This window comes from Geotrypetes seraphini, chromosome 3, assembly GCF_902459505.1.
Source record: "Geotrypetes seraphini chromosome 3, aGeoSer1.1, whole genome shotgun sequence".
NCBI classification, from domain to species: domain Eukaryota; kingdom Metazoa; phylum Chordata; class Amphibia; order Gymnophiona; family Dermophiidae; genus Geotrypetes; species Geotrypetes seraphini.
Window position 1 is genome coordinate 141702230 of NC_047086.1, and position 25333 is coordinate 141727562.

The 25333-nt window shown below is 42.9% G+C and overlaps 1 protein-coding gene across 4 annotated transcripts in view; it reads left to right on the forward strand.

Moving 5' to 3' along the window:
• MPV17 (mitochondrial inner membrane protein MPV17) overlaps positions 1-25333 on the forward strand; it is a 153881-nt gene that overhangs the window by 79599 nt on the left and 48949 nt on the right. For all 4 annotated transcript variants that reach the window (XR_004538657.1, XR_004538655.1, XR_004538656.1 and 1 more), the window contains 2 exons: positions 5714-5829; positions 21353-21445. Coding sequence is in view for 1 of the 4 variants with exons in the window: in XM_033935798.1 (XP_033791689.1) it covers positions 5714-5829; positions 21353-21445 (209 nt within the window). In the remaining 3 variants the exon portion in view is untranslated. The remainder of the gene's footprint in view (positions 1-5713; positions 5830-21352; positions 21446-25333) is intronic.

Consider the following 25333-nt stretch of genomic DNA (forward strand, 5'->3'; position numbering starts at 1 on the left):
TCTCAAAGACGCTGCAGTGGCTCCTCATGAACCGCTCCTGCGTCGGAGAAGGCGGCGATCGTGAGAGGAGCCGCCGGGAAGTTACACTGCTGGGGGCTCGGGCTGTTAGGTCCGTGCAGGCTCCTCTCGCGGTAAATAGAGGGAGAAGGAATGCTGCGGCTGCTGGACAGGGAAGTAGGGAAAGAGATAGGAAGAAAGACAAAGGGACAGGGGCAGGGAGAGAGACAGAAAGACAGACAAAGGGGGCCAGGGAGGGAGAGAGACAGAAAGAAAGACAGCGGGAGGAAGAGAGACAGAAAGAAAAAGACAGGGGTATGGAGAGAAACAGAAAGAAAGACAGACATATATTCTACCACCAGGGGGAGGAAGGGAGACAGAAAGAAAAGAAGAAAGACACAGGGACAGGGAGAGACACAGAAAGACAGACAGGCAAAGGGGGCCAGGGACAGAGACAAACAGAAAGAAAGACAGCAGGACAGAGAGAGAGAGAGAGACGGAAATAAAGACAGACAGACAGACATATATTCTAGCACCCATTAATGTAACGGGCTAAAATACTAGTATGTGTATGTGTGTGTATATATATATATATATATATATATATATATAATTTTTTTTTATTTTTAAACAGCGCCTCCCATCGCATCATTTACAGGGTATCATTCTTTTTGTTATGGTTCCCCTTAGGTTTTTTCCCACCCGTTTTCATTCGTAAGGCGTTTTTTGATCTGAAATAACTAAGTTGCGCCGCCATAGTTTAGTTCTCAATATTGCTCTTATCCAGCATTTTATGTTTTAGAAGGTTTTGGACTGACATTCATCTTGCCCCCCACCAATTCGGCCATTTTAATAAGTCTATATAAAATCTTTTTATCATGTTTTAGCTTCACATCCAAAATGCCATTCTGCACAAGAATATTTTTACTTTTTACACACTTTTCCTTTCTTTTATACGTTTCTATTTCCATTTTTGTTTTTTGTCTTGAACTGCTTGTCTAACAAGTTTATGATTATCCCACAACAGTCCTTCACATACATATAGCAGATCAATCCATGCTCTAGTGACATTTTTAAACTTGTTTTTAGCTAGCTTTGCCAGTTCACATTACTCATCATATAATGCTGTAGTAAAATCAGTTTCAAAAAAAGGACTTGGGTCACTCCTTACTGCAGTTAGTTATTTTATTTGATATACCGCACTTTATGGACAGAAAAGTAAAATCAAAGCGGTTTACATAATATATAAAAACAGGGAATTAAAAATTAAACAAACAAGGAATAAACATAGACAGGTTTACAAAGACATGACACAGATAAGGGAACAAGGGCAGGAAAGTTTACATAGTCTTAAGGTAAAAACAGATAGGAATGGAACAAAAAGGAGGACATTATGGTTGTATATTGTGATCTAGGTCAGATGGCCCTAAGGTAGAGAAGAGTTACCAAGAATCAGGATTGAATGCCATTTTGAAGTAATAAGCTTTCATTTGAGACGTAAATGCCTGGAAGGATTTTTCAGAACTCAAATAAAGTGGAAGAGAGTTCCAGAATGTAGGTGCCATTACATAAAAACTAGAATCTCTGTATCTGTCAGAAGGATGGAATGGACAATAAATGGAGGTTAGAGCAGTGAAGATTTCTCTGAGGAGAATAAGGAATCAAATGACTAGAGGTCCAGAATCTGGAAAGTGGGAGTGAATTTGGAAAGTCAGAATCTGGAAAGTGAAAGTATTATATTTAAAAGGTATCTTGAATGAGATTGGGAGCATATGTTCTAATTCTCTGGATATTTTCCTGCATGACAAGGTTAACAAGAATGAGATCTGTATAAATTTTTTTAGCAAAGTACCTGAGATAACGTCATGTTGACAATGAAAAGGAGGATTTAATTCCCCGCTAGAATCACTGACAGATCAATAACTCGAGCAGTAATGTGTCATATGTTTGACTAAGGAAGGATGTAACTGTTTGGCCACAAATTCCAAAGAATGATTATACTACCTGAGACATCAAACAGCAACTGTCATCGGGCACAAGGGACACACATACTGGTAAGCTTATTTATCCTTTAAAATGTTAGGTATGCTCAGTTTTATCCTGCTCATTTTGTCTTCTAACAGTCAGAACCAGCCTCTACTACCTATGAGAATTCATTTGTCACTAATTCCCCTCCACTCTTTTATAGCCCACCCATCTAAACAACAGTCTTTGGTGAGGGATCAGGGCTACTTTTATCTGGAACCTGGTGCTTGACTACTGGTACTAAAAAAAAAATTTTTTAAAAGAGAGAAAATAGTTTTTAATCATCATTCAGGAGCTCATGGTTTGATAGATTTGATTGGAGGGCTAGAGAAACTAAACTAAACCTTAGGTTTGTATACCGCGCCATCTCCACAAGCGTAGAACTAAATTGCTAGATGGTCATCTACTTGGATTTCAGCAAAGCCTTTTGTAAACCTGGCTCCGCATGCACGCGTTCTGCAGGCTCCAGCCAACTATTTGAGGTCGGATCACCCATGACTAGGGTTCACAAAAAATGTATAAGTGGGGAAATTCCTGTAGCCACTCTAGCTGGGTGCAGGCCAGGGCCAGACTTACTCCAGTAGTCTGGAGAACTACAATCCTGGGTTCAATCACCACACTGTCTCCTGCCTAAATTGAAGTTGAAGACTTCAAGCCAGAGTCAAAGGATACCTGAAAACAGCAACTTTTAACTATTATAGGCTTCAAAATCCAACTATTTACAATTACCTTCAGTGTTTGCAGTAATCAGTTATAAAGTTTCTTTCATTTCTGTGTACATGCAATCTGGTCTTAAGCATTTGACTTGTCTCTCTCCAACAAAGCATCCTTCTTCATATTTTTTGCATTGAATGATATATACTACATTTGAAGATAAGTGTAGGCCTAGTAGGAAGGAGCGTAGGTGGACTGCCCTGAACGCTGTCTCTTCTTGGGGGCACTGGTGCCTCTCCTTCCCAAGAGATGTTCACCAGCGTGAGCAGCATCTTCCACATGCTGCTTGCGCTGGCCTTGGCTCTCTTCCGACATCTCTTCCTGGTTATAGGATCAGGACATGATGTCAGAAGGGAGCTGAAGGTGATGCAAGCAGAAGGTGGAAATGCTGCTTGCGTTGGCGAACGTTTCAAGAGGCACACAGGAGGCGAGCATTTAAGTGGTGAGGGGTGGGGGGGTGCTCAAGCAGTACGGAAGAGCGGGGAGGTACATGGCACAGCGATGCTGGGTGCCAACCTTCCCAGCCACCCATTTGGCCTTCTCCATGAGATGGTCATCAATGCTTTTATGTTTCATAGAGATAGATATATTGATACAGGCCATCATTTGCTCATTTCTGATGTAAGAAGTGTTACATTTGAAAACTCATCAAAAAAATTTTTTATTAGTTCAATAAAAAAGGTATCATTTTCTTTCTTTTATTTTATTTACCATATATACTCGAATATAGAGTGAAATTTTTTTGGCCCAATAAATGGCCCCAAAATGGGGGTCTCATCCTATATTCGGGTCATCACCCAGTGACCACTCGACATCCTCCCAAAACTTGCTGCAGGCCTGCTGTTAGGCTGGGACAGGAGGGATCCCTCCTGTCCCAGCCAATCCTAACAATTTTTTATCCCACCCCCCTCCCCCGCGTACCTTTTCCCTGGTGGTCCAGCGGTGTATCCCACGCTGAGCCCCTCCTGCCAATGTTGCGGCCAGCGGCGCAGCTGGGCCAGCTTGCAGGAGCGAGCTTTTTGAGCTCCTGCCCAGCCCTGCGCCACTCCCTGAAAGGCTGCTGCCAGTTCTCATGAGACTTGCGGTTCTCACGGTAGCCATTCAGGGAGCGGTGCAGGGCCAGGTAGGAGTTCGAAACGCTTGCTCCTGTGTGCCGGCCCGGCTGTGCTGCTGGCTGCAACATCGGCAAGAGGGGCTCAGCACGGAATACACCGCTAGACCACCAGGGAAAAGGTACCCGGTGGAGGGGGGGAAAAATTGTTAATATCGCTGGCCTACCAGTAGACAACTAGAAGGGGAAGAGGGGACAGGGCAGGGAGGGGGGACATGGTGCAGAGCCTGGCAGGGAGTGAGGGGGGGCTGGATGCAGAGCCTGGCAGTGAAGGGGGCGGAGTGCAGAACCTGACGGAGAGGACGTGAGGGAGGGGACATTGGGTGCAGGTACTGGCAGGGCATGGCACTTGAATATTAAGCCCCCGTCTTATATTCGAGTCAACCATTTTTCCTCCTTGGAGGGGGAAATGGGGGTCTTAACTTGTATTTGGATCGACTTATTTTCGAGTATGTACGGTATATTTATCACATTTTTTTAAGAAATTCACCCAAACAATGTACAGCAAGTATAACCCAGACATAGGCAATAAATCATTACAACAGTAAAACAGTTGAACAGTACGCATTATAGCATAGTGTTCTGCTTACAATGTTAATACAGTACACACTAAAGCATCTTAATATGCAACAAAAGGAGTATGCGGAGGTGGAATATATAGTCAGATTGGAAAAATCGTACATGTAGTCAGAAAAGGTGCATGCCACTGATCTTAGCTAGAGTACATGTGGTAAGTAAGCCCTACTTCAGTATGTGCAGCCAGTGTTGTTCCTCGTGTGAGTGAATAGTTGGATTTCTCTTTCATTAAAGGCTTCGGAGAAGAGCTAGGTTTTTACCTGCTTCCTGAAGTAGAGATATTGCTTTGGAATACACTCCCAAAACATCTTCATCTAGTGTGGCAGGGCTACCGGTGAGAAGGCTTGTTAGTGAATTGTGATTTCCTTTAGATAGGGTGTGATTAAGAATGCTTCTTGGAGGCAAACTTAGAAATCTTGGAGGTCAATAGCCCTGATTATTGCTTTTGTCCGGGTCTTGCCGCTTCTGGTTAGGTAAAACCAACATTTCAGTCATCACGCTGTGGCTTTCTTCAGGGATACCCTGAAGAAAGCCGCTGCATGATGTCTGAAAAGTCTGTTCTACTTTCCCAGATGTGGTGAGACCTGGATGACAGCAACAATCATGTTGCCAGCTGCAGAAGCCTAAGAGAACATGTCATTAGCCCTGTTTGCAATCACCACAGTCATGCAGCACCTGGCCCAGCTGTCTGCACACCTCCTTGTGACCCTCTTTAGACAAGCAATGACTACCACTGTTCTATCATCAAATCATTCCCTGTCAGGCATTATAATGTACTGTCAAGCTCTATTAGTTACTGCAGTGTCAAACCAAACTCATAACATCACCACCCCATGCTTTGAGGTCTTGTCCTGTCTTAATGTCCTATTAATTATTGCCATGCTTTTTGACTATAATCATGCTCTCCTATGTATTGTCTTATCATGTCATTACCAAAAATGTACTATCATGGTCTACTTTATTATGTTAACCATGTTATGTTTTGTTATGTATGTAAACTTGTAACCCGTTCTGAGCTCTTCTGGGAGGATGGGATATAAATCCAAATAAGTGGTAATTGTCCCTGTCCTATTATCAACTGTATTGGTTACACTCTGTGGGCAGGCAGTGATTGGCTTGATCTCTGCTGGTGCTTTCATTTCATTGGATAGGCAGTTTTTCTCACTCAGTATATTAAAGATAGTACCCGGAGATAGGGGCCTTTAATCTCTGTCCTTAATACTATGTTGCATTCTTGCTGTAAGGACCCTCCTGCCGGATTTAAAATTCTGCCTTTTTTTTTTTGTACAGGGACTCTGGTGGGAGTTGGTGACATTATTTCACAGCAGTTGGTAGAAAAGAAGGGTCTGAAAAAACACAGCACAATAAGAACACTGAAGATGATGGGCATTGGGTTCTGTTTTGTTGTAAGTTCTATCATTTTATTGTAATCTGGAATCATTTGCAGCATTAATAACTTTCTTTGAATCTCTCACATTATATCTGAAATCATCCTAGTGGGATTCTTGTATTTTGTCATCCTTCCCTTCATCCCCTATAAAGATACATAAATCTCTGCAATACACCTTCATGGTTTCATAAATATAACACAGATAACTAAACCAGAAAATTACAACATAGAAACAGAAGCGTGGCCTCTGTATTCACGGCAGCCATCTTGACCACATTGAATCTATCCCATGATGACAGATAAAGACCTGGATAGTCCATCCAGTCTACCTAACAGTCACTTTCATTATCAAGGCAATGTTGAACCCCCATAATCCAGTAATTATTCATTTTACTTGCTAAGTTCCACTATGATGTCTTCCCCTCCTCCTGAAATAGGCATGATATGAATGTGGTATAAAATACACATACCTTCTCCTGATCCACCTGCCATATTTGGGAAGAAACTGTAGAAGTCCACCTGGCATTGGCTACATTGCCTTACTGCTGAAGTCGCCATCAAAGCTAACTCTAGCCCACCCTGATCTGTCTTCCCATATATGGGACAAAGACCATAGAAGCAGACTGTCCCAACTGCTGGGGCTGCCATTCAAGTACCACTCCTGCGTTGATACTATTTTTCTGTTTAGGGATCTTTTGTGTCTATTCCAGATATTTTTGAACTCATCACTGTTTTTGCCTCCACCACCTTAACAGAGAGGGCATTCCAGGCTCTCTCTGTGAAAAAGTATTTTTTGGCATTACTCCTAAGTCTACCACACTGCAACCTCATATTATGTCCTCCTAGTTTTACCACTTTTCCATCTCTGGAAAAGATTTGTTTGTAGATTGATGCCATTCAAGTATTTAAATATCTGTATTATATCTCCTCTATCCCTTCTTTCCTCTAGGGCAGTGGTCTTCACTAATTTTTAAGCGAAGGCCATTTTGGGTCCAAAAGGGCTGAAGGAACACCAATAACGCTTCACAACATTCATTCGTACCAGAGCACCTAGCCTTGGTCACACATGCAGAATACAGATAAACCCTATGCAAATAAAAGACCAGAAACTAAAAGTCCTAACATACACAAACAAAACCCTAAGATGCCAGGCTCTACATGCAGTATAATACCAGAGAAACAGAAAGAAGTGCATTTCTTCCTGAACAGTGCAAAATACATATGTAAATGCTCAAAACTGACATATTTCAATCACTAAAGTGAAAATAAAATAATTTTTGCTGCCTTTGTTGTCTGATTGATTTTCTTTTTCTAGTCCTTTTTCCCATTCTTCATTTGCAATTCCTTCTGTCTGTGCTCTTAACTCTGTTTCGAGGTCCTTCTTATCAATTTGCTATTTTTCTCTCCTTCACTTTCTGTCCTACATCCGTCTTTGGCATTAACTTTTAACATTCAACTTTTTCCATTTTTCTGCTTCCTTCTCAAATCTGTCTACTTTTCCATGTCTTCCCTTCCCATCTGTCCATGTGCACTATTTCCTCACTCTCTCTGCCCTTCCCCTCCAATGTGTGCCATCTCCTTCTTTCTTTTTCCCTATTCCCATCTATCCATAAACAATATGTCTTCCATCCCTTTCCCTACCCCTTCCATCCCTGTGGACTAGCTTCTCCCTCTCTTTCCCTCTCCCATGGTCTGACATCTGTCTTCCCCTTCCCCCTCCTATGGTCTGGAATCTTTCTCCTTCCTACAGACTGGCATCTCTCTCCTTCCCTTCCCTCCTCCTCCCTTTGTGGTCTGGCATTTCTCTGTTTTTTCCTTCCCCCTCCCCATACCTTAGTCTGAAATCTCTCCTTACCTCTCCCTCCCCAATCGAGTGTCTTGCATCTCTCTCCTTCCCTTTCCCCTTTCCCCTTTCTGTGGTCTGGCATCTCTCTCTCCTTCCCTCCACCCTCCCATGGTCTGGCATCTCTATCCACCCTTTCCCTTTCTTTCCCTAGAGGTCTGGCATATTTACTTTTCCTCCCCATCCCCGTAGTCTAGCATCTCTATTACTCTTTCCCATATTTCTATCCCCTCCTTCCCTTGCATCTCCTTGTCTGGCATCTCTTTCCCTCCCCGCTTCCATGGTCTGGAATCTATTCTTCCCCCATCCCTTTCTTCCCCTGGAAGTCTGGCATCTTTCCCTTTCCTCCCCACCTCTTCCCTTCTTCCCTTGCATCCACTTGTCTGGCACCTCTCTCTCTTTCCCGTGGTCTGGCATCTTCTTTTTTTCCCCTGGAGGTCTGGCATCTTTCTTTCTTTACCTTTCTTCCCCATCCCCACAGTCCAGCATCTCTTACCCTCCCCGTGCTGTTGTCCCTATCCCCATTCCACACAGGGATCCGGTGCTTGCTTATCGTTCTCATTCCCAGCATCACTGCTCTTTCTCTTTGGGCCTCCAGCAGCATGAGTGAAGTACACACATTGCCTTTGATGGCCTGGAGGCTTTCTCTTTGCTACTGCTTATGACCTAGGTAGGGACAGGAAGCAGTAGCAGAGAGAAAACTTCCAGGCCGCTAAATGCAGTGTGTTTACTTCACTCACACCTCCGGTGGCCTGAAGAGTAAGAGCAGTGCTGCTGGAAATGAGAACGGTGAGCAAGCCTCAGATCTTGCCCAGGGGGACTCCGTATAGGTGTGCGAACCATCCAGAAGGTTTCCGTGGGACTTCATTGGCTCGCAGGCCTTGCATTGAAGACCACTGCTTTAGGGTATACATATTCAGATATTCGAGCCTTTTCTCATATGTCTCTCAGCACAATCTCAATATCATTTTTGTCGCTTTCCTTGGGACCGCTTCACGTCTTCTTACATCCTTTTCGAGATATGGCCTCTAGAACTTAATTATTTATTTTATTTTTAAAATTTCTATACTGTTTACAACTAAACAGTTAACAGAATATACATACATAATTTAAGAACATAATAAAAGACATATAAGCAAACCTTAAATTCATAGCTAAAAAATAACATAACTTTGCATAAGAATCAAACTTAGAAATCATGGCTGAAAATTAATAGCATATCATAGCTAAAATTAATGACGTAGGACCAAAGATATGTCTAAAAGAAAGCATCAACAAGTAGGACCTCACTGATGACTTGTATAGGGGTATAACACCTCCCTTTTTCTGCTGGCAATTCCTCTCAATGAGGCCCAGCATCCTTCTGCCTATGGTCACCATTTTGCCACATTGTTTTGCAGCCTTGTGGTCTTCAGACACTATCACGCCAAGGCCCCTCTCCCAGTCCATGCATATCAACTTCTCACCCTCTAGCACGTACAGTTTCTTTGGATTTTTACCCTCCAAGTGCATCACTCTGCACTTCTTTGCATTAAATTTTAACTGCCAAACTGACCATTCTTCTAACATTCTCGGATCTCTTCTCATGTTTTCTATTTCCTCCAGGTTGTTCTCTCTGTTGCAAATCTTCATGTCATCTGCAGAGAGACACACTTTTCCTTCTAATCATTTAGAAATATTATTCACAAATATATTGAACAGAATGGGCCCCCAGTACCAATCTGAGGTACGCCACTACTCACCTTTCTTTCCTTCGAGCAAATTTCATTAACCACCACTCTGTCATCTAATCCAGGTCACCACTTTGGGTCCTAATTTCAGCCCATCAGGTTTATTGAGCCTTCTAGAAGGAACCGTGTCAGAGGCTTTGCTGAAATTCTGGTAGACTACATCTAGCGCACATCCTCTATCCAGTTCTCCAGTTAACCTAGTCAAAGAAATCAGATTTGTTTGGCACAATTTCCTCTTGGTGAAATCGTGTCTTGGATCTTCAGTCACATGAGTTAGTTACATGGCTGTTCATCAACCCCAAATAGGAAACTTCTAGATCCTCCTCCAGTTTTGTCTGTCATGCCCACAGATGCTGATCTTTGTCCTCAAATTTTTCAGGAATCTTCTTTTGTCTTTAATGATTGCATAGTTGTCAATATTTTTGCCTTGTTAGTATCCCCTAGTCAAATTTTCTGCAGTATATCAATTTTTCTTTCTGGGTGATTTTCAGCTAGGGCTGGACAGCGTACTGTCTGCCTGACGTTGGCACGCGACCTGGATATTCAATGCTAGGCCATTTCAGGTTATCAGCATTGAATATCTGGAGTTCTTTGGCTGGTTCAAATCTAACCTAAGTGAATGGTCAGCACTAGATGGTTAAGGTAGGACCGCTATGTATGCAATCTGATTTGGTCACTAAACTTAGCCAGCCAATGTCAAATATTCGTGACTAGCCAGCTAAGTTGTGTGACAGAGCCACCAATCGCAAATATTCAGCAGAGAAAACTAACTATATCCTGCTGAATATTTGCAGTTGTCCAGCTAAATGCTATTTGCCCAGCAGCCATTCTTGGGCAATTAAATAGTACTGAATATCGGTAGGGGGTGTTAATAACATCTGACTTGAGATTGCCACTTCTTTTTCTGCATTATTGCACTAATAGCCACATGGTAAAATATATTTTCTTCTTCAGATTGTCTCTCACCATGACTGATTATTATCAACAACTTTAAGTTCAATCCCAAAAGATGTCTTGTTACTACTCATGCAGAGGTTTACTATACATGTCAGACAAGGACGCTATGACTCTAGCTGCAGGTTCTATGCCAAGTTCTTGCCAAGAGTGATCTGAGCTAGCGAATGACATGCTGATTGTTACCCGTGGGTAGCCGCAGGTAACCCACCGAAATGGTGAGAAAAAAAAACCTAGAGAGAGGGAACAGACGCTGAAAGTACAGAAAGAGGGAGCAGACGCTAGAAGGAAGTGGGGAGGAGAGAGGGGGAACAGATGCTCATAATGGAGAGAGAGGGAGCAGACGCTAGAAGGAAGTGGAGAGGAGAGAGGGGAACAGACACTAAAAGTGGAGAGAGAGGGAGCAGACGCTAGAAGGAAGTGGAGAGGAGAGAAAGGGGAGCAGACACTGGATGGGAGGGGAGAGAGTGGTGTTAAGGAAATCAGACAACAAAGGTAGAAATAAATTTTTATTTCTTTTCTTTTCCTTTCCTTTTCTTGTCTTTTTTTATTTTTATTTTTTTTGCTTTAGGATAAAGTAGCATTGTAGCTGTGTTCATTATAAAACTATATGAGGCTTGTGTGGATGGGATCAGATGGTTCGTAGGGACGGGGCGGAGACAGGAATAAATTTTTTCCCCCATGTCATTCTCTAATCTGAGCCCAAAAGGATGCATTTTGATCCTTCTTTGCTAGTGAGCTTAAGTGGTGCTTCTTGATGTCCAATTTCAAAAGGGACTACACCTCTATGCTAACCATCTCAAATACCTAGAGACCCCTAAAGAGCTGTTGGCAGTGCCCTTCCATCTCTCTTCTATGGAAGACAATGCTGGAGACAGGTGCACCACACTTCCGCTATCTAAACACTTTATAAATTGCTTTTCTCTTCAATAGGAAGGATTTAGTAAGCCCTGGTAACCATACTATATTATGGGTAAATTCACTCCAACAAAAGATCAGATGCCTCAGCAAACTTTTGTTAGGAAGAAAGCATTACTAATTGGTTATAGAAAGCAGTATGCAAATGATATTAATAAAAATAGAATAATATACTTTGTACTGTATATAATTATACCAGATCTACATGTTTGTTCTTCACCTAATTCATAAGGATTGCTTAAGCAACTTTCAGCATTTAAAAAACTTCTATAACAATGTGTTTCATAGAAACATGATGGCAGATAAAGGCCAAATGGCCCATCTAGTCTGCCTATCTGCAGTAACCCGTTATCTCTTTCTCTTTCTCTCTCAGAGATCCTATGTGCCTATCCCAGGCCCTCTTGAATTCACAGTCTGTCTCCACCACCTGTTCCACACATCTACCACCCTTTCTGTAAAAAAGTATTTCCTTAGATTACTCCCTACTCCGGAGCCTATCAACTTTTAACTTCATAAGAACATAAGAAATGCCTTCACCGAATCAGACCTTTGGTCCATCCAGTCCGGTGACCCGCACATGCGGAGGCCAATCAAGGGGTTCCCTGATGAAGATCTTATTTTCCCATATCCCTCAATGTGATTTGCAAGGAGGTGTGCATCCAACTTGCATTTGAATCCCATAATGCAGGCTTCCATCACTACCTCCTCCGGGAGAGCATTCCAAGCATCCACCACTCGCTGTGTAAAACAGAACTTTCTGACATTTGTCCTGGGCCTGTCGCCCCTCAATTTCAGCCTATGACCTCTCGTCCTAGTCACATTTGACAACGTCAAAAATGATGCTTCTTGCTCTATTTTGTCAAAACCTTTTAGTATTTTAAAAGTCTCTATCATATCCCCTCTCAGTCTTCTCTTCTCAAGGGTGAACAAGCTTAGTTTTCTGAGGCGTTCTTTGTAGCTCAAATTTCCCATACCTTTTACTAGCTTTGTGGCTCGCCTCTGCACCCTCTCCAGCAGGGTTATATCCTTCTTTAGGTAAGGAGACCAGTGTTGGACACAGTACTCCAGGTGTGGTCTTACCATTGCTCTGTAAAGCGGCATTATGATGTCCGCCGATCTACTCGTAATACCCTTCTTTATCATGCCTAACATCCTATTCGCTTTCTTTGCCGCCGCTGCGCATTGCGCCGATGGCTTCAGGGTCCTGTCTATCAGTACCCCCAGGTCCCTTTCTTGTTCACTCTTGCCCAATGTCACACCTAACATTTTATAATCATGTTCCTTGTTTTTCGTACCCAGATGCATCACTTTGCATTTGTCTATATTAAACTTCATCTGCCACTTTTCCGCCCATTTCTCTAGCTGGTTCAGATCTCTCTGGAGTTCTTCAATGTCGTTTTGTTATCCAACTGGTCGACATAGTTTTGTGTCATCTGCAAACTTGATTATATTGCTCGTCATTTCCTCCTCTAGGTCATTTATGAATATGTTGAATAATATTGGTCCGAGAACCGAGCCCTGGGGCACACCGCTTGTCACCTTTTCCCAGTCTGAGAACTTCCCATTTATGCCTACCCTCTGCAATCTGTTCTCCAGCCAATTTCCTATCCATCCTAGTATATCCCCTTCAATCCCATGGCTTTGTAGTTTCCTCAGAAGCCTAGCGTGTGGAACCTTGTTGAACGCCTTCTGGAAGTCCAAGTATATTATATCCACCGGGTCTCCGCTATCGATTTGTTTGTTCACCTTTTAAAAAAATTGAAGTAAATTCATCCTATGCCCTCTCATTGTAGAGTTTCCTTTCAAATGAAAGAGACTCGACTCATGCGCATTTACATTATGTAGGTATTTTAAGCGTCTCTTATATCTCCCCTCTCCCGTCTTTCCTCCAAAATATACATATTGAGATCTTTAAGTCTGTCCCCATACGCCTTATGATGAAGGCCATGCACATTTGAATGTACAACATAGGGCCAATATTCAGAATAAATTATGCCTTTACTGGCAAGTAGCAAATCCATTACTTGCTTATTCCTCAGTTTTTGGAACTTAAGTTTGAAAACTTGTTCTGAAAGGCTGACATGGGGGCAGGTAGAAGAAGAGTTAGCATTTATACATATAGTGCTAGTATATGATAAATAGCAGACTTAACTTTAAATACGTAAACACCAGTGCTGTTGTCAGCCATACATACATTCAGCATTGCTACTTAAATAGATGATATCTTTGGAAATTTTGCTGAAATTAAATGCCAGTGCTTAACTTTAAGTTGGCTAGCTCTTTTGAATATACAGTAGGGCCAAATAGGGTAATAGCTATTATCACACAGCAGGAATTTGCCATTGCCCTTTCCCCCCCCTCAATAAGACCACCTATGCACATATAAAAATATTTATTTAAATTTAAAGTCCGTCCTCCCCAGGAGCCCAGAATGGGTTACAATGATACATACGCAGAGACAAATAACATGATCATAAATTAGTTAACCATATTCCATGAAAATGAACTTATATTTGTAGTTCCTTGGCGGTCGACTGGTAACTGTTCACAAGGCAGCCACAGTTAAGAAAGTGCTAGTGCATAAAATGGATGCTCTAAAGTGATATATAAAAGCCGATTGCTAAATGCAGATAGCATAGCTTAGTTTAAATTAGGTTTGGACAAATTCCTGAAAGTCCATGAACTGTTATAAAGGTAGATCCGGGGACAGCTTTTACTTATCTCTAGGGAGTAAGTACCATGGAATCTCTTCAAGCAAGGCCAGTTCCTGCTCCCACTGAAACCCGACGACCAGCGACTGTTTCTTCTGCTGGGCCGGGCGTGTGAGCCTGCTCCGCGCCCCCCAGTACCTGCCGGGAGCCCTTAAAAATCCCACAGCCATCGGGAGCAAGGCCAGCTCCTGCTCCCACCGAAACCCGACGACCAGCGACTGTTTCTTCTGCTGGGCCGGGCGTGTGAGCCTGCTCCGCGCCCCCCAGTACCTGCCGGGAGCCCTTAAAAATCCCACAGCCATCGGGAGCAAGGCCAGTTCCTGCTCCCACCGAAATCCGACGACCAGCGACTGTTTCTTCTGTTGGGCCGGGCGTGTGAGCCTGCTCCGCCCCCCCAGTACCTGCCGGGAGCTCTTAAAAATCCCACAGCCATCGGGAGCAAGGCCAGTTCCTGCTCCCACCGAAACCCGACGACCAGCGACTGTTTCTTCTGCTGGGCCGCCGAAAACCAACTAAACTGCACAGAGACCTGTGCGATTCGTCCAAAACCCAGAACAAACGATAAGTATTGCTCAATTGTATAATCATCAATTAGAGTCTGCTTGTACAAACTGCATGCATAACCAACACATATAACCTACTATCTCAGGAATAACCACATACAGTGTCCCACATGTATAGCCAGCTTATTTAGCCAGGTACTGCATGTATAGCTTGTGTCCGCACGTATATCTTGTTACTGCATGAACAACCTGCAACTGCATGTATAACCTGTTACCGCACATATTATCTGTTACAACCTGTTAACTACATATTTAACCTAACACAACCTGTATACTATACGTTTAAACTGCTACCCCAGCTATCTTTCACTGCATATATACTGTATGTTTACCGTTCGCTTAACCTACCACTGCATATATACTGTGTGCTCACCATATGCTCAACCTACTACCTCAGGTATAACACCCACCTCCTACACACATAGTACATAAGTCAGCCTGCTGCCGACTGTAGTGTCCGGTCGATCCCCATCCATACCTTCAATACAACTCACATTTCAACTCATCACACAACATGGCAATCTTTAACAAACACCAACTATTACTAGGGATACTGTACCTAATATGCTCTAAATGCTGGGGCAATGAAGACAACCCTCCCCAACCCACTCACACCAATCCCTCTTGGCACAGGCCAGTCAAACTAACTAAACCTACCAACACCCCCCAACTCCTACAATACTACCCAGAACAAGGCCCACATCAAATCACAGTACTAAACACCACCCGCAAACAACGCAAACCACACAGGAACAAGACCAACAACAGAAACCTAAAAAAGATAACATATTCCGAAACTCCAACCCCAACCAGTTACGAAAAGATTAAGACATACTACTCAAGGTGGACAAAGCCATGGGACCGGACAATCTGCACCCCAGAGTGCTTAGGGAGTTAGGTGATGTCCTGGCAGAACCGTTAGCCGTACTATTCAATCTCTCACTGAGTACAGGGACAGTCCCCTTGGACTGGAAAACAGCTAACGTCGTTCCTCTACACAAAAAGGGTTGCAAGACAGAGGCTGCAAATTACAGACCGGTGAGTCTGACATCAATAGTATGCAAAATCATGGAAACACTGATCAAACGCCAGTTGGACACGGTCTTGAACGAAGGGAATCTACGGGACCCCAATCAACATGGATTCACCAAGGGTAGGTCCTGCCAATCAAACCTCATCAGCTTCTTTGACTGGGTAACAAAAAGACTGGATGAAGGAGATTCACTGGACATAGTGTACCTGGACTTCAGTAAAGCTTTTGACAGCGTCCCACACCGCAGACTGTTAAACAAGATGAAATCAATGGGGTTGGGAGAGACTCTGACGGCATGGGTCAGAGATTGGCTGAGTGGCAGACGTCAAAGGGTGATGGTTAACGGTACTTTCTCTGGGACATCGGAGGTGACCAGCGGGGTGCCTCAGGGCTCGGTCTTGGGTCCGCTCCTCTTCAACATATTCATAGGAGATCTGACTCAAGGGCTTCAAGGTAAAGTAACATTATTCGCCGACGACGCCAAACTATGTAATATGGTAAGCGAGGACAATTTACAAGATAGTATGGCGCAGGACCTGCGCACATTGGAATGCTGGTCCTCAACCTGGCAGCTGGGCTTCAATGCTGGAAAATGTAAGGTCATGCACCTAGGTAACAGAAACCCGTGCAGAACTTATACCTTGAACGGGGAGACCTTGACCAGGACTTCAGTGGAACGAGATTTGGGAGTAATCATTAGTGCAGACATGAAATCTGCCAATCAGGTGGAGAAGGCTTCCTCAAAGGCAAGGCAGATGCTGGGTTGCATCCGTAGAAGTTTTGTCAGCAGAAAGCCTGCTGTCATTATGCCATTGTACAGGGCCATGGTGAGACCTCATCTGGAATACTGCGTGCAATTCTGGAAGCCACACTACCGCAAAGACGTGCAGAGGGTCGAGTCGGTCCAAAGAATGGCCACCAGAATGGTCTCAGGGCTTAAAGGTCTCCCGTACGAAGCAAGACTAGACAATTTGCAGCTCTACACTCTAGAGGAGCGCAGGGAGAGGGGAGACATGATTGAGACGTTTAAATACGTCACCGGACGTATAGAAGTGGAAGATGACATCTTCCTTCTTAGAGGCCCCTCAACCACAAGAGGGCACCCGCTCAAACTCAGGGGCGGAAAATTTCACGGCGACACCAGGAAGTATTTCTTCACGGAGCGAGTGATTGATCGGTGGAACGGGCTTCCAGTGCAGGTGATCGAGGCCAGCAGCGTGCCAGATTTTAAGAATAAATGGGACGCCCATGTGGGATCCCTAAGAGGGTCAGGGCAAAACACTAGCTAATCTTAAGGGGAGGGTCTATAGTGGGCAGACTTGGTGGGCCTTGGCCCTTTTCTGCCGTCATCTTTCTATGTTTCTATGTTTCTACCTAAATACCCGCTCCGCGAGAAACAAAGCACACATACTAAACGACTGGATACTACAAACAAAGCCTGACCTCCTGTTTCTGACAGAAACATGGTTGATCTCTGACACAGACACTATCATGAAAGAAATCTTACCACAGGGATACAAAATAATCCCACTATCAAGAAGCTGGAAAAAAGGAGGAGGCTTAGCGATTATCCTAAAAGAACAATTTGACTACATCAAGACTAACTCCAAAACTTCAGAAAACCTTGAAATACTAACTTGCAAAATCACTAACGCTCAGTTAGAAGAATCACTAATTACAACTCTTTTCTATATCCCACCCAAAAAATGGTCAAACGCAAAAGAAGAATTCTTTGAATTCCTAACCGTAGCCACCCTAAAAGAATCATACAACCTACTTTTGGGCGACATAAACATACATCTAGAACAAAAGTCAAAACCATAAGTAACCGAAATCGCTAACTTCCTAATGTCACTCGACTTTCCAAATCCAGACACAGAAATAACTCATGAAAAAGGACACAAACTAGACATAATCACCTTCTCCCACAAAGATACAATAGACCCTAAAATAGAATGCTACCCAGGATCCTGGGATAAATGCATCTGGTCAGATCACTATATCGGCAAGGTCAGCCTACGCTGGCAAAAACAGAGCACACAACCAAAACACAAAAGCAACAACACGAAAATGATAATCAGTCGTGGTATTATAAACCCCACCGAATTCTGGACTCATTATGAGCTAAGTCCCACAACCAAAGAAATTCAGGACTTCCCAACAGGATGGGAAAATTTCAGCAAAGGACTCCTAGACCAAATAGCCCATACTGAACATACATAAAAACAGATAGACCACCAAATGAATGGTTTGACTCAGAATTACTAACCACCATACAAGAACTAAGAAAACTTGAGAGAATCTGGCAAAAAACAGAGAAACAGACAAGTCAAACTGGAAACAAAAAATGAAAATATACAAAAATCTGATCAAAGAAAAATGCACAAAGCACTATGCACATAAAATAGGTACTACAAAAATAAACAGTAAAGAATTGTTCAAACTAGTAAAAACGTTAACAGATACAACACGAATCCTGAAAAAGGACAATGAGTGCACCCCATCTGCCCAAACCCTAGCCAACTTCTTTAAAAATAAAGTCACAGACCTAAGAGCAACCCTACACACACCCATAATAAACACGATTCACTACCTCGAACACCATGACCAAGTCTCCAGAGCAGACATGATCTGGGACCACTTCGAGTTCCCAGACTGGCACCAGTTCCTAAAATTATTCAACAAATACACCAAATCAAACTGTCTACTTGATGCATGTCCCCCCAAAATCATGACAGTTGCCCCAACTAGACTTCAAAAAGGAACTATTCACATGGCTAACAACCGCCTTTATAAATGGAACATTAAACAAGAACATGGGACACATACTGATCACCCCCATCCCCAAAGACCAGAATACCTCTACAGCGCTGACATCCAACTACAGACCCATAGCAAGTATCCCCCTTTTCACAAAGATACAGGAAGGCTTGGTCAACCTACAACTAGTAAACTACCTAGACAAATTTAACATCCTTAGTGAACACCGATCAGGATTCAGAAAAGGATACAACACAGAAACAGTCATAGCCTCCATACTAAACCACCTTTATAATCTTTTTAGCAAAGGTAAAAGTGCACTGATCTTACAACTAGACCTCAGCAGTGCGTTCGACCTGGTAGACCATGAGATCACGCTACTGTGCCTTGATGCAATGGGAATTTTGGGAAACATAAAGAAATGGTTCCAAGAATTCCTAACAAACAGATCCTACCGAGTAACCAGCAATGGATATCACTCCAACCCATGGAATAACCCATCGGGCGTGCCCCAAGGCTCCCCCCTATCGCCCACTCTGTTCAACATCTACGTCGCATCCTTAGGTCACCTCCTACAAAAACTAAACTTAAAGTACTACTTATACGCAGATGACATATCCATCTTAATCCCTCTAACCGACATCACAAATGAAATTACCGACAACCTCTCAAACACAATGGCAGAAATCGAAAAATGGACCACCATTTGGGCAAGCCCCAATGACAAAATCACGAGAACATCACTAAAAATCAATAACCACGAATATCCAATACCATAAAAATACTGGGTATCACTCTAGATACTCATCTAACCATGGCTGACCACACAAACTTACTGGTGAAAAAATGTTTTTACACGCTATGGAAACTAAGGACCATAAAAAAATACTTTGAACCAACATCCTCAGATTGCTGGTGCAATCGCTGATCCTATCCCTCCTTGACTACTGTAACATCATCTACCTGGGTATTCCCAAAAAAAAACAGTAAAAACATTGTTTAGTACAAAACACTGCTGTTCGCTTAATCTTCGGACTGAGAAAAAAAGACCACATCAGCCCCTACTACAAAAAACTACACTGGTTACCAATAGAAGCGCGAATACTATTCAAATTTGCATGTATCTGTTTCAAGCAAGTCTGTGGACTAGCACCTTCCTACCTGCAAACTCACTTCGTTCTGCACAACTCCACACGAACTACCAGAAACAAAAACATCTTTGCCTATCCAAAGATCTCAGGCTGTAGATACAAATCCTTCCTGGATAGAACCTTCATGTTCCAAGCGAATAGACAAGTCTGGTTGTGAAACTGCATAAATGAATCCAAACTGACTTACAATGCATTCCAAAAAGCAATAAAAACCGCCCTATTCGACAAATTCATTGCCTAAAACAGACCTCCCTTAAACTAAAACAAATCCTCCATAAACGCTATTCAATCTCCCAGGAAGCTCCAATTTTCATGTATCCTTTACCCATGGAACTTAAATTAGTATGTACCTTGTTTATGTAACTTTTCTATTTTAGGCTCCTTATCATTCGCTGACTGCCCAGCCTTCTTACAATGTGAACAGCCTAGAAGTCGCCTGACTATGGCGGTATAGAAAAATAAAGTTGTTATTATTATTATTATTATTATCAAGCACAATTTCTAACGCAAGAATTGGATGCCTTTGAGTACTGGATTCTTGTGGTAGCCCTGATTCATGAAAGGAAATATATTTATGAACATTTCTACTCCCAGTATAGACTCCCCACAGTTTATTCAAACAGTTATGGAGACATTGTTAGAACTTAACCCTACATTGTCTCAGGTGCACAAATCAGGTATTTCTCTCTTCCTGGAGTGTTCACAATCTAGTTTACCTGAATGTAACTCACTTCCTGAGCTACTACTGGAAATGGTGTGAGTAAAGTCCAAATAAATAATATGGAGATTTAGAGAAAATTACTGAAGGTGGTTTTAATCAAATATGAACAAAAGAGATACTATTGGGTGTCCAGTTATAGAATTTCCCCTTTAGAGAGAACTTTTGAAACTGTCCCTGCTACAAGATTGTATATTAATAATAATTTATCAGAGCGTTTTAATTTGCAGAGGGGGATTAGATAAGTCTGTCCATTATCTCCTTTGCTTTTTGATATTGTATTAGAACCCTTGTTATTAGCCATTCAACAAGCAAAGGGGATACAGGGTGTTCCTCGTACAGATTGAGAATATAAAGTCTCTGCATATGCAGATGATATACTGCTTTATTTGAGAAATCCAGAAACTACCATTCCATGCCATACAAAAAGGGAATTATAATAATTTTAAAAAGATTTGGGGGCCATTGACAAATTATTGTAATGATTAGACATCATTTTCCACTGAAAGTACATTTTATACCTAGGGGGGATGGTATAAAGTTCTATTAAAGATTCAATCAATAGATAAGAATACAATATTTATACAATATTTTTGATTAAATATTTGTGGGAAGGGTGGGTGAAGAGGGAATAAATTTATGTATTTAAGATGACAATAGAAAGAAATTCAAGTAATGTGTAAAAGTTTTAAATGATGTAATATTGTGTACTTGATGTAAGATGAAAAAATGAATAAAGAACTTAAAAAAAAAAAAAAAAAAACTGTCCATACTGGGGCAAAGTACTTTTTATCTGTGGATTTTGCATCAGTTTTCAAAGGAAAAGTACATGGGACTGCTATGGATACTTGTATATACTTTTTGCACAGGTGCCTATTCCATAGAAAATGTGCAGCATTCAAAATACAATCTGCATGCATACTTTTCCTCCTTCAACTTAAACACATCACCCCAAGAATATCTGGAGTCAAAAGTATATGACTTGTGAAACACCATATGGGCAATTTTTACTTGGCCAGTTTATGTGCATGATTTACTGTTTAGCTGTATAAATGGTTAGAAATTTGCTTATCCTGTGATTTAGTGTCAAAATATAATATGAATGTGGATGAATGGCCTAGTTGACGTCAGGCTTCATGTTTGTTAACAATCTCACAGGGCCCTACTGTTGGTGGCTGGTTTAGGTTGCTGGATCGAGCTATACCAGGAAACAGCAAAACAGTGGCACTGAAGAAAGTGATGCTAGATCAGGTAAGTCATGAAACTGTCATCTGTTGGACAATGTATATTAAAAATATCATTCTAGGAAAAGAAAGCAGATCACTAGAAGCTGAACTTAAAAGTGGTTTTATTAAAACAGCCTGACGTGTCACATGACATGACCATATTTCACCTCTCCGTGGGCTGCATCATAGGATAAACTGAAACACAAATTATAAACACAGTTCAGTCTGTAAAAACTTAGAAATTGAATTTAAAAGTGGTTTATTTTATAACAATCTGTTTTCTTTTCCTATTGCTATGGATCATGGATCCCACTTGCCTCTTTTGTACTGTTTCCAATAAAAATATTGACAATTTTTGTGTTGTAGTATGTATACCGGTGATTGAAAGGAGATTTAGTTTTTACTTTCTAGATCTCAACTGTACTTTAAAGCATATACTTTTAAACAAATTTGCTGAAAAAGATTAGTAAACACAGTGGGGGCTTTTTGCTAATCAGTTTTTTTAATCCACTCTATGAGAGAACATAACACGTATGCCAAATTTTACAGGCTAAGTGCTATTAACAAAGTAAGATTGTAATTGTTTCCAAATATTTTGAGTAAAGCAATAACAGAAAAAGTAGGCAAAACATATACAGCAGGGGTGTCCAGCCCACAGGCCGCATTAGGCCCCATGAGGTATTTCGTGCGGCCCGCTCAAGAGCCACACGAAATACCTCTGCCTCCTCTGCCACCTCCAGGTGTTTACTGTCTTGCCGGCTCCCTCCTCCGTCTTGCTGCAGCATTCACTCAAAGCCACGGGCATTGGCTCCTACATGCCTCCTGCAGCTGACCCGGAAGCGTTCCCTCTGACGTCGAGACGTTAGAGAAAAGGCTTCCAGATCAGCTGTGGGAGGCGCTTGGGAGCCTCTGCCCGCAGCTTTGAGCGAACACTGCAGCAAGACGGAGAAGGGAGCCTGCAAGAAGGTAAACACCCACGGCACAGAAGGGGAGGGAGGGAGAAGGGCGTGTTGGGACTTGAGAGGGAGGCGCTGCCCGTGGCTTTTCAGCAAAAAAAAATGACTGTAGCAGTGAGGAGGAGGCAGGCCTGAAGGTAAACCCCCAAGGCACAGGAGGGAGGGAGAAGGGCATGTTGGGACTTCAGAGGGAAGCGCTGCCTGCGGCTTTCAGCAAAAAATGACTGTAGCAGTGAGGAGGGAGCCGGCCTGAAAGTAAACATCCACGGCACAGAAGGGAGGGAGAAGGGTGTGTTGGGACTTGAGAGGGAAAGAGCACAAACTTAGGAAAAATGATGGAAGGAGGAGGGGCATGAACTTAGAATACAGAATGAAGGGAAAGAGGGAGGGGAGCATGAGCCATAAGATGGAAGAATGGAGGGAATGAGGGAAAGAGATGCTGAGGTAAGGGAAATAATAGAAAGGGAGAATTGGGTGTCAGAGAGGGATAGAGATAGTGCAAGGATATGGCGATATTCGAGAGGTTCAGAAAAGAGCGTCACGATTGATAAAAGGTATGGAAAACCTTTCATAAGATTAGAGAAACTGGGGCTCTTCTCCCTGGAAAAGCGGAGGCTTAGAGAGGACATGATAGAGACTTACAAGATCATGAAGGGCATAGAGAAATTGGAGAGGGACAAATTCTTCAAACTTTCAAAAACTACAAGAATGAGAGGGCATTCGGAAAAATTGAGTGGGGACAGATTCAGAACCAATGCTAGGAAGTTCTTCACCCAAAGGGTGGTGGACACCTGGAATGTGCTTCAAGAGGGTGTGATAGGACAGAGTACGGTATTGGGGTTCAAGAGGGGATTAGATAATTTCCTGAAGGAAAAGGGGATAGAAAGGTTTAGATAGAAGATTACTATACAGGTCCTGGACCTGATGGGCCGCCGCATGAGTGGACTGCTGGGCATGATGGACCTCTGGTCTGATCTAGCAGAGGCACTGCTTATGTTTTTATGTTAATTGGGGAGATAAAGAAAGAGTAAGAGCAGAGAGAGGCGGGACGTAGAGAGAGAATTATTGGACTTGGTGATGGGAGATGAGTGAGGTAGGGATGCATGGGCACAGAAAGAAGGAGAACATGCTGGGCCGAGGAAGCCTCCTGGACTTTTTTTTTTTGGGGGGGGGAGGTTATTAAAAGAAGTGCCAGATTGGGCGTGGGGGAAGAGCTTATGGGGCTAGAAACAGAGGCCAGAGAGAGAGATGGTGGGCAATGGTCTGAAGGGAGAGAAGTTACCCTGGGGTGGTGTGGAGGAAGAAGTAAATAGATACTTGAAGGGAGAACTGTTGGGAAGAGAAAGGAAGAAATGGTGGACCTGGGGAAGAGAGACAGGCAGGCAGGGGGAGAGATGGGATGGGGGGCAGTTGGGAAGAGAAAGGGAGGAAAGTTGGATCTGGGGATTTGAGGGAGGGAGAAATGTTAGGCCTGTGGATGGAAGGCAGAGAGATGCAGCATCTCTCTTTGTTTCTTCATTTCATTGTTCAGCATCAAGGGGGGCGGGAAGAAGAAAAACAGAAAAGAGAGGGAGCAAAATGTTGGACCATGGAGATAAGAGGAGGAGAGATGGAACCATGGAAGGTCAGGAAGGAAGAGAGCTGGGATAAGATGATGCTAGGGGATGGAAAGAGAGGTACAGGGAGTTATAGCCTGACCAGTGGAGAGAGGTCTGAAAGTGGTGAGCCAAGTGGATGAGCTCAAAAGGGAAGATAAGTGAGAGAGCAGTGAGTACAGTGGTAGAAATGTGGGAATGGGGAGTAGATAGAAGGGAATAGGAGGCTGGGAAAGGAGTGAGATGGGAAATGGGAAATGGGAGAGCTAAGGACTGAGAGAAGATGGAGAATTGAGAGGTAGCTGAACATTTAAAAAGAAGGGTGAGAAAGGAAGACAAGATTTGAGTGGACAGAGGCAAAAAAGAAAAGTTAAGAAAGCTGAAAGGGAAAAATCAATACGCATAAGAAGGAAATGGAATGAGAGAAGAGGAGAAAAAAAATGGACAGCAGACACTGGAAAGAGAATTAGTTGAAGATAGACAAAAAGCAGAAAGAGAAACTGGGACCAAGATGATGGAAAAACAAAACATCCAGACAACAAGGTAGAAAAAAATGTTTTATTTTGAATTTATTAACTGGAATATGTTAGCTTTGGGATATGTGCATCACAATTATTTTTGATTCAGTGGCATAGTCATATACAGCTGATTTGGGGAAGGGACTGGAGCCCAAAATTAGTGGATGGGCATCAAAGTTTCTCCCCGCCTGAGTTCAATTTATAAATACTTGAGCAAGTGGGGATTCCCAAGCCCTTCCAACTGAAGACATTTTCCTCCAGTCTGGCAACTCAAAATCTCCAAGCTTTGTAGCCAATGGCAATATCCTCAAGCTGCCCCTGCTTTCATGCATGCATGAAAGACAAGGGGGGGGGGGGGACAGGCAGGAGGGAAGGCGGCCGCTCTGCGATATTGTTGCCAGCTGCAGAACTTGGGAAGTTGGAGGGGGAGGAGGTTGGTGTCAGTTGGTGAGGCTTGGAGATCCCTACTAGCTATAGCAGGGGAGATGTTTATTTTGAGGGAGCCTAAGCTCAAAGTGGGAGGCCCAAAAAAGCAGTAATATTTACCCTGATTAAACGATCCTCCACACACGCTGCTGACGGCTGATTCAGCATCCCCGCTTTGATGAGGCTCACCTCTGAAAAGACTCACAGTAGTTGTAATAGAAGAACCAGGAGCACGCATCCCTGCTTATCAGAGTAGGGATGCGGAAGTCTGTGGCTGCTCCAACTGTCAGCAGTGTACATGGAAGATCACTCAGTCAGGGTAAGTATTACTGCTTTTTTGGGTTCCTCTCCACGGTGTCCCTTTAATGAAGGTTTATTATTAGATACGTACATCTTCTATATTAGTGATTACAAATTT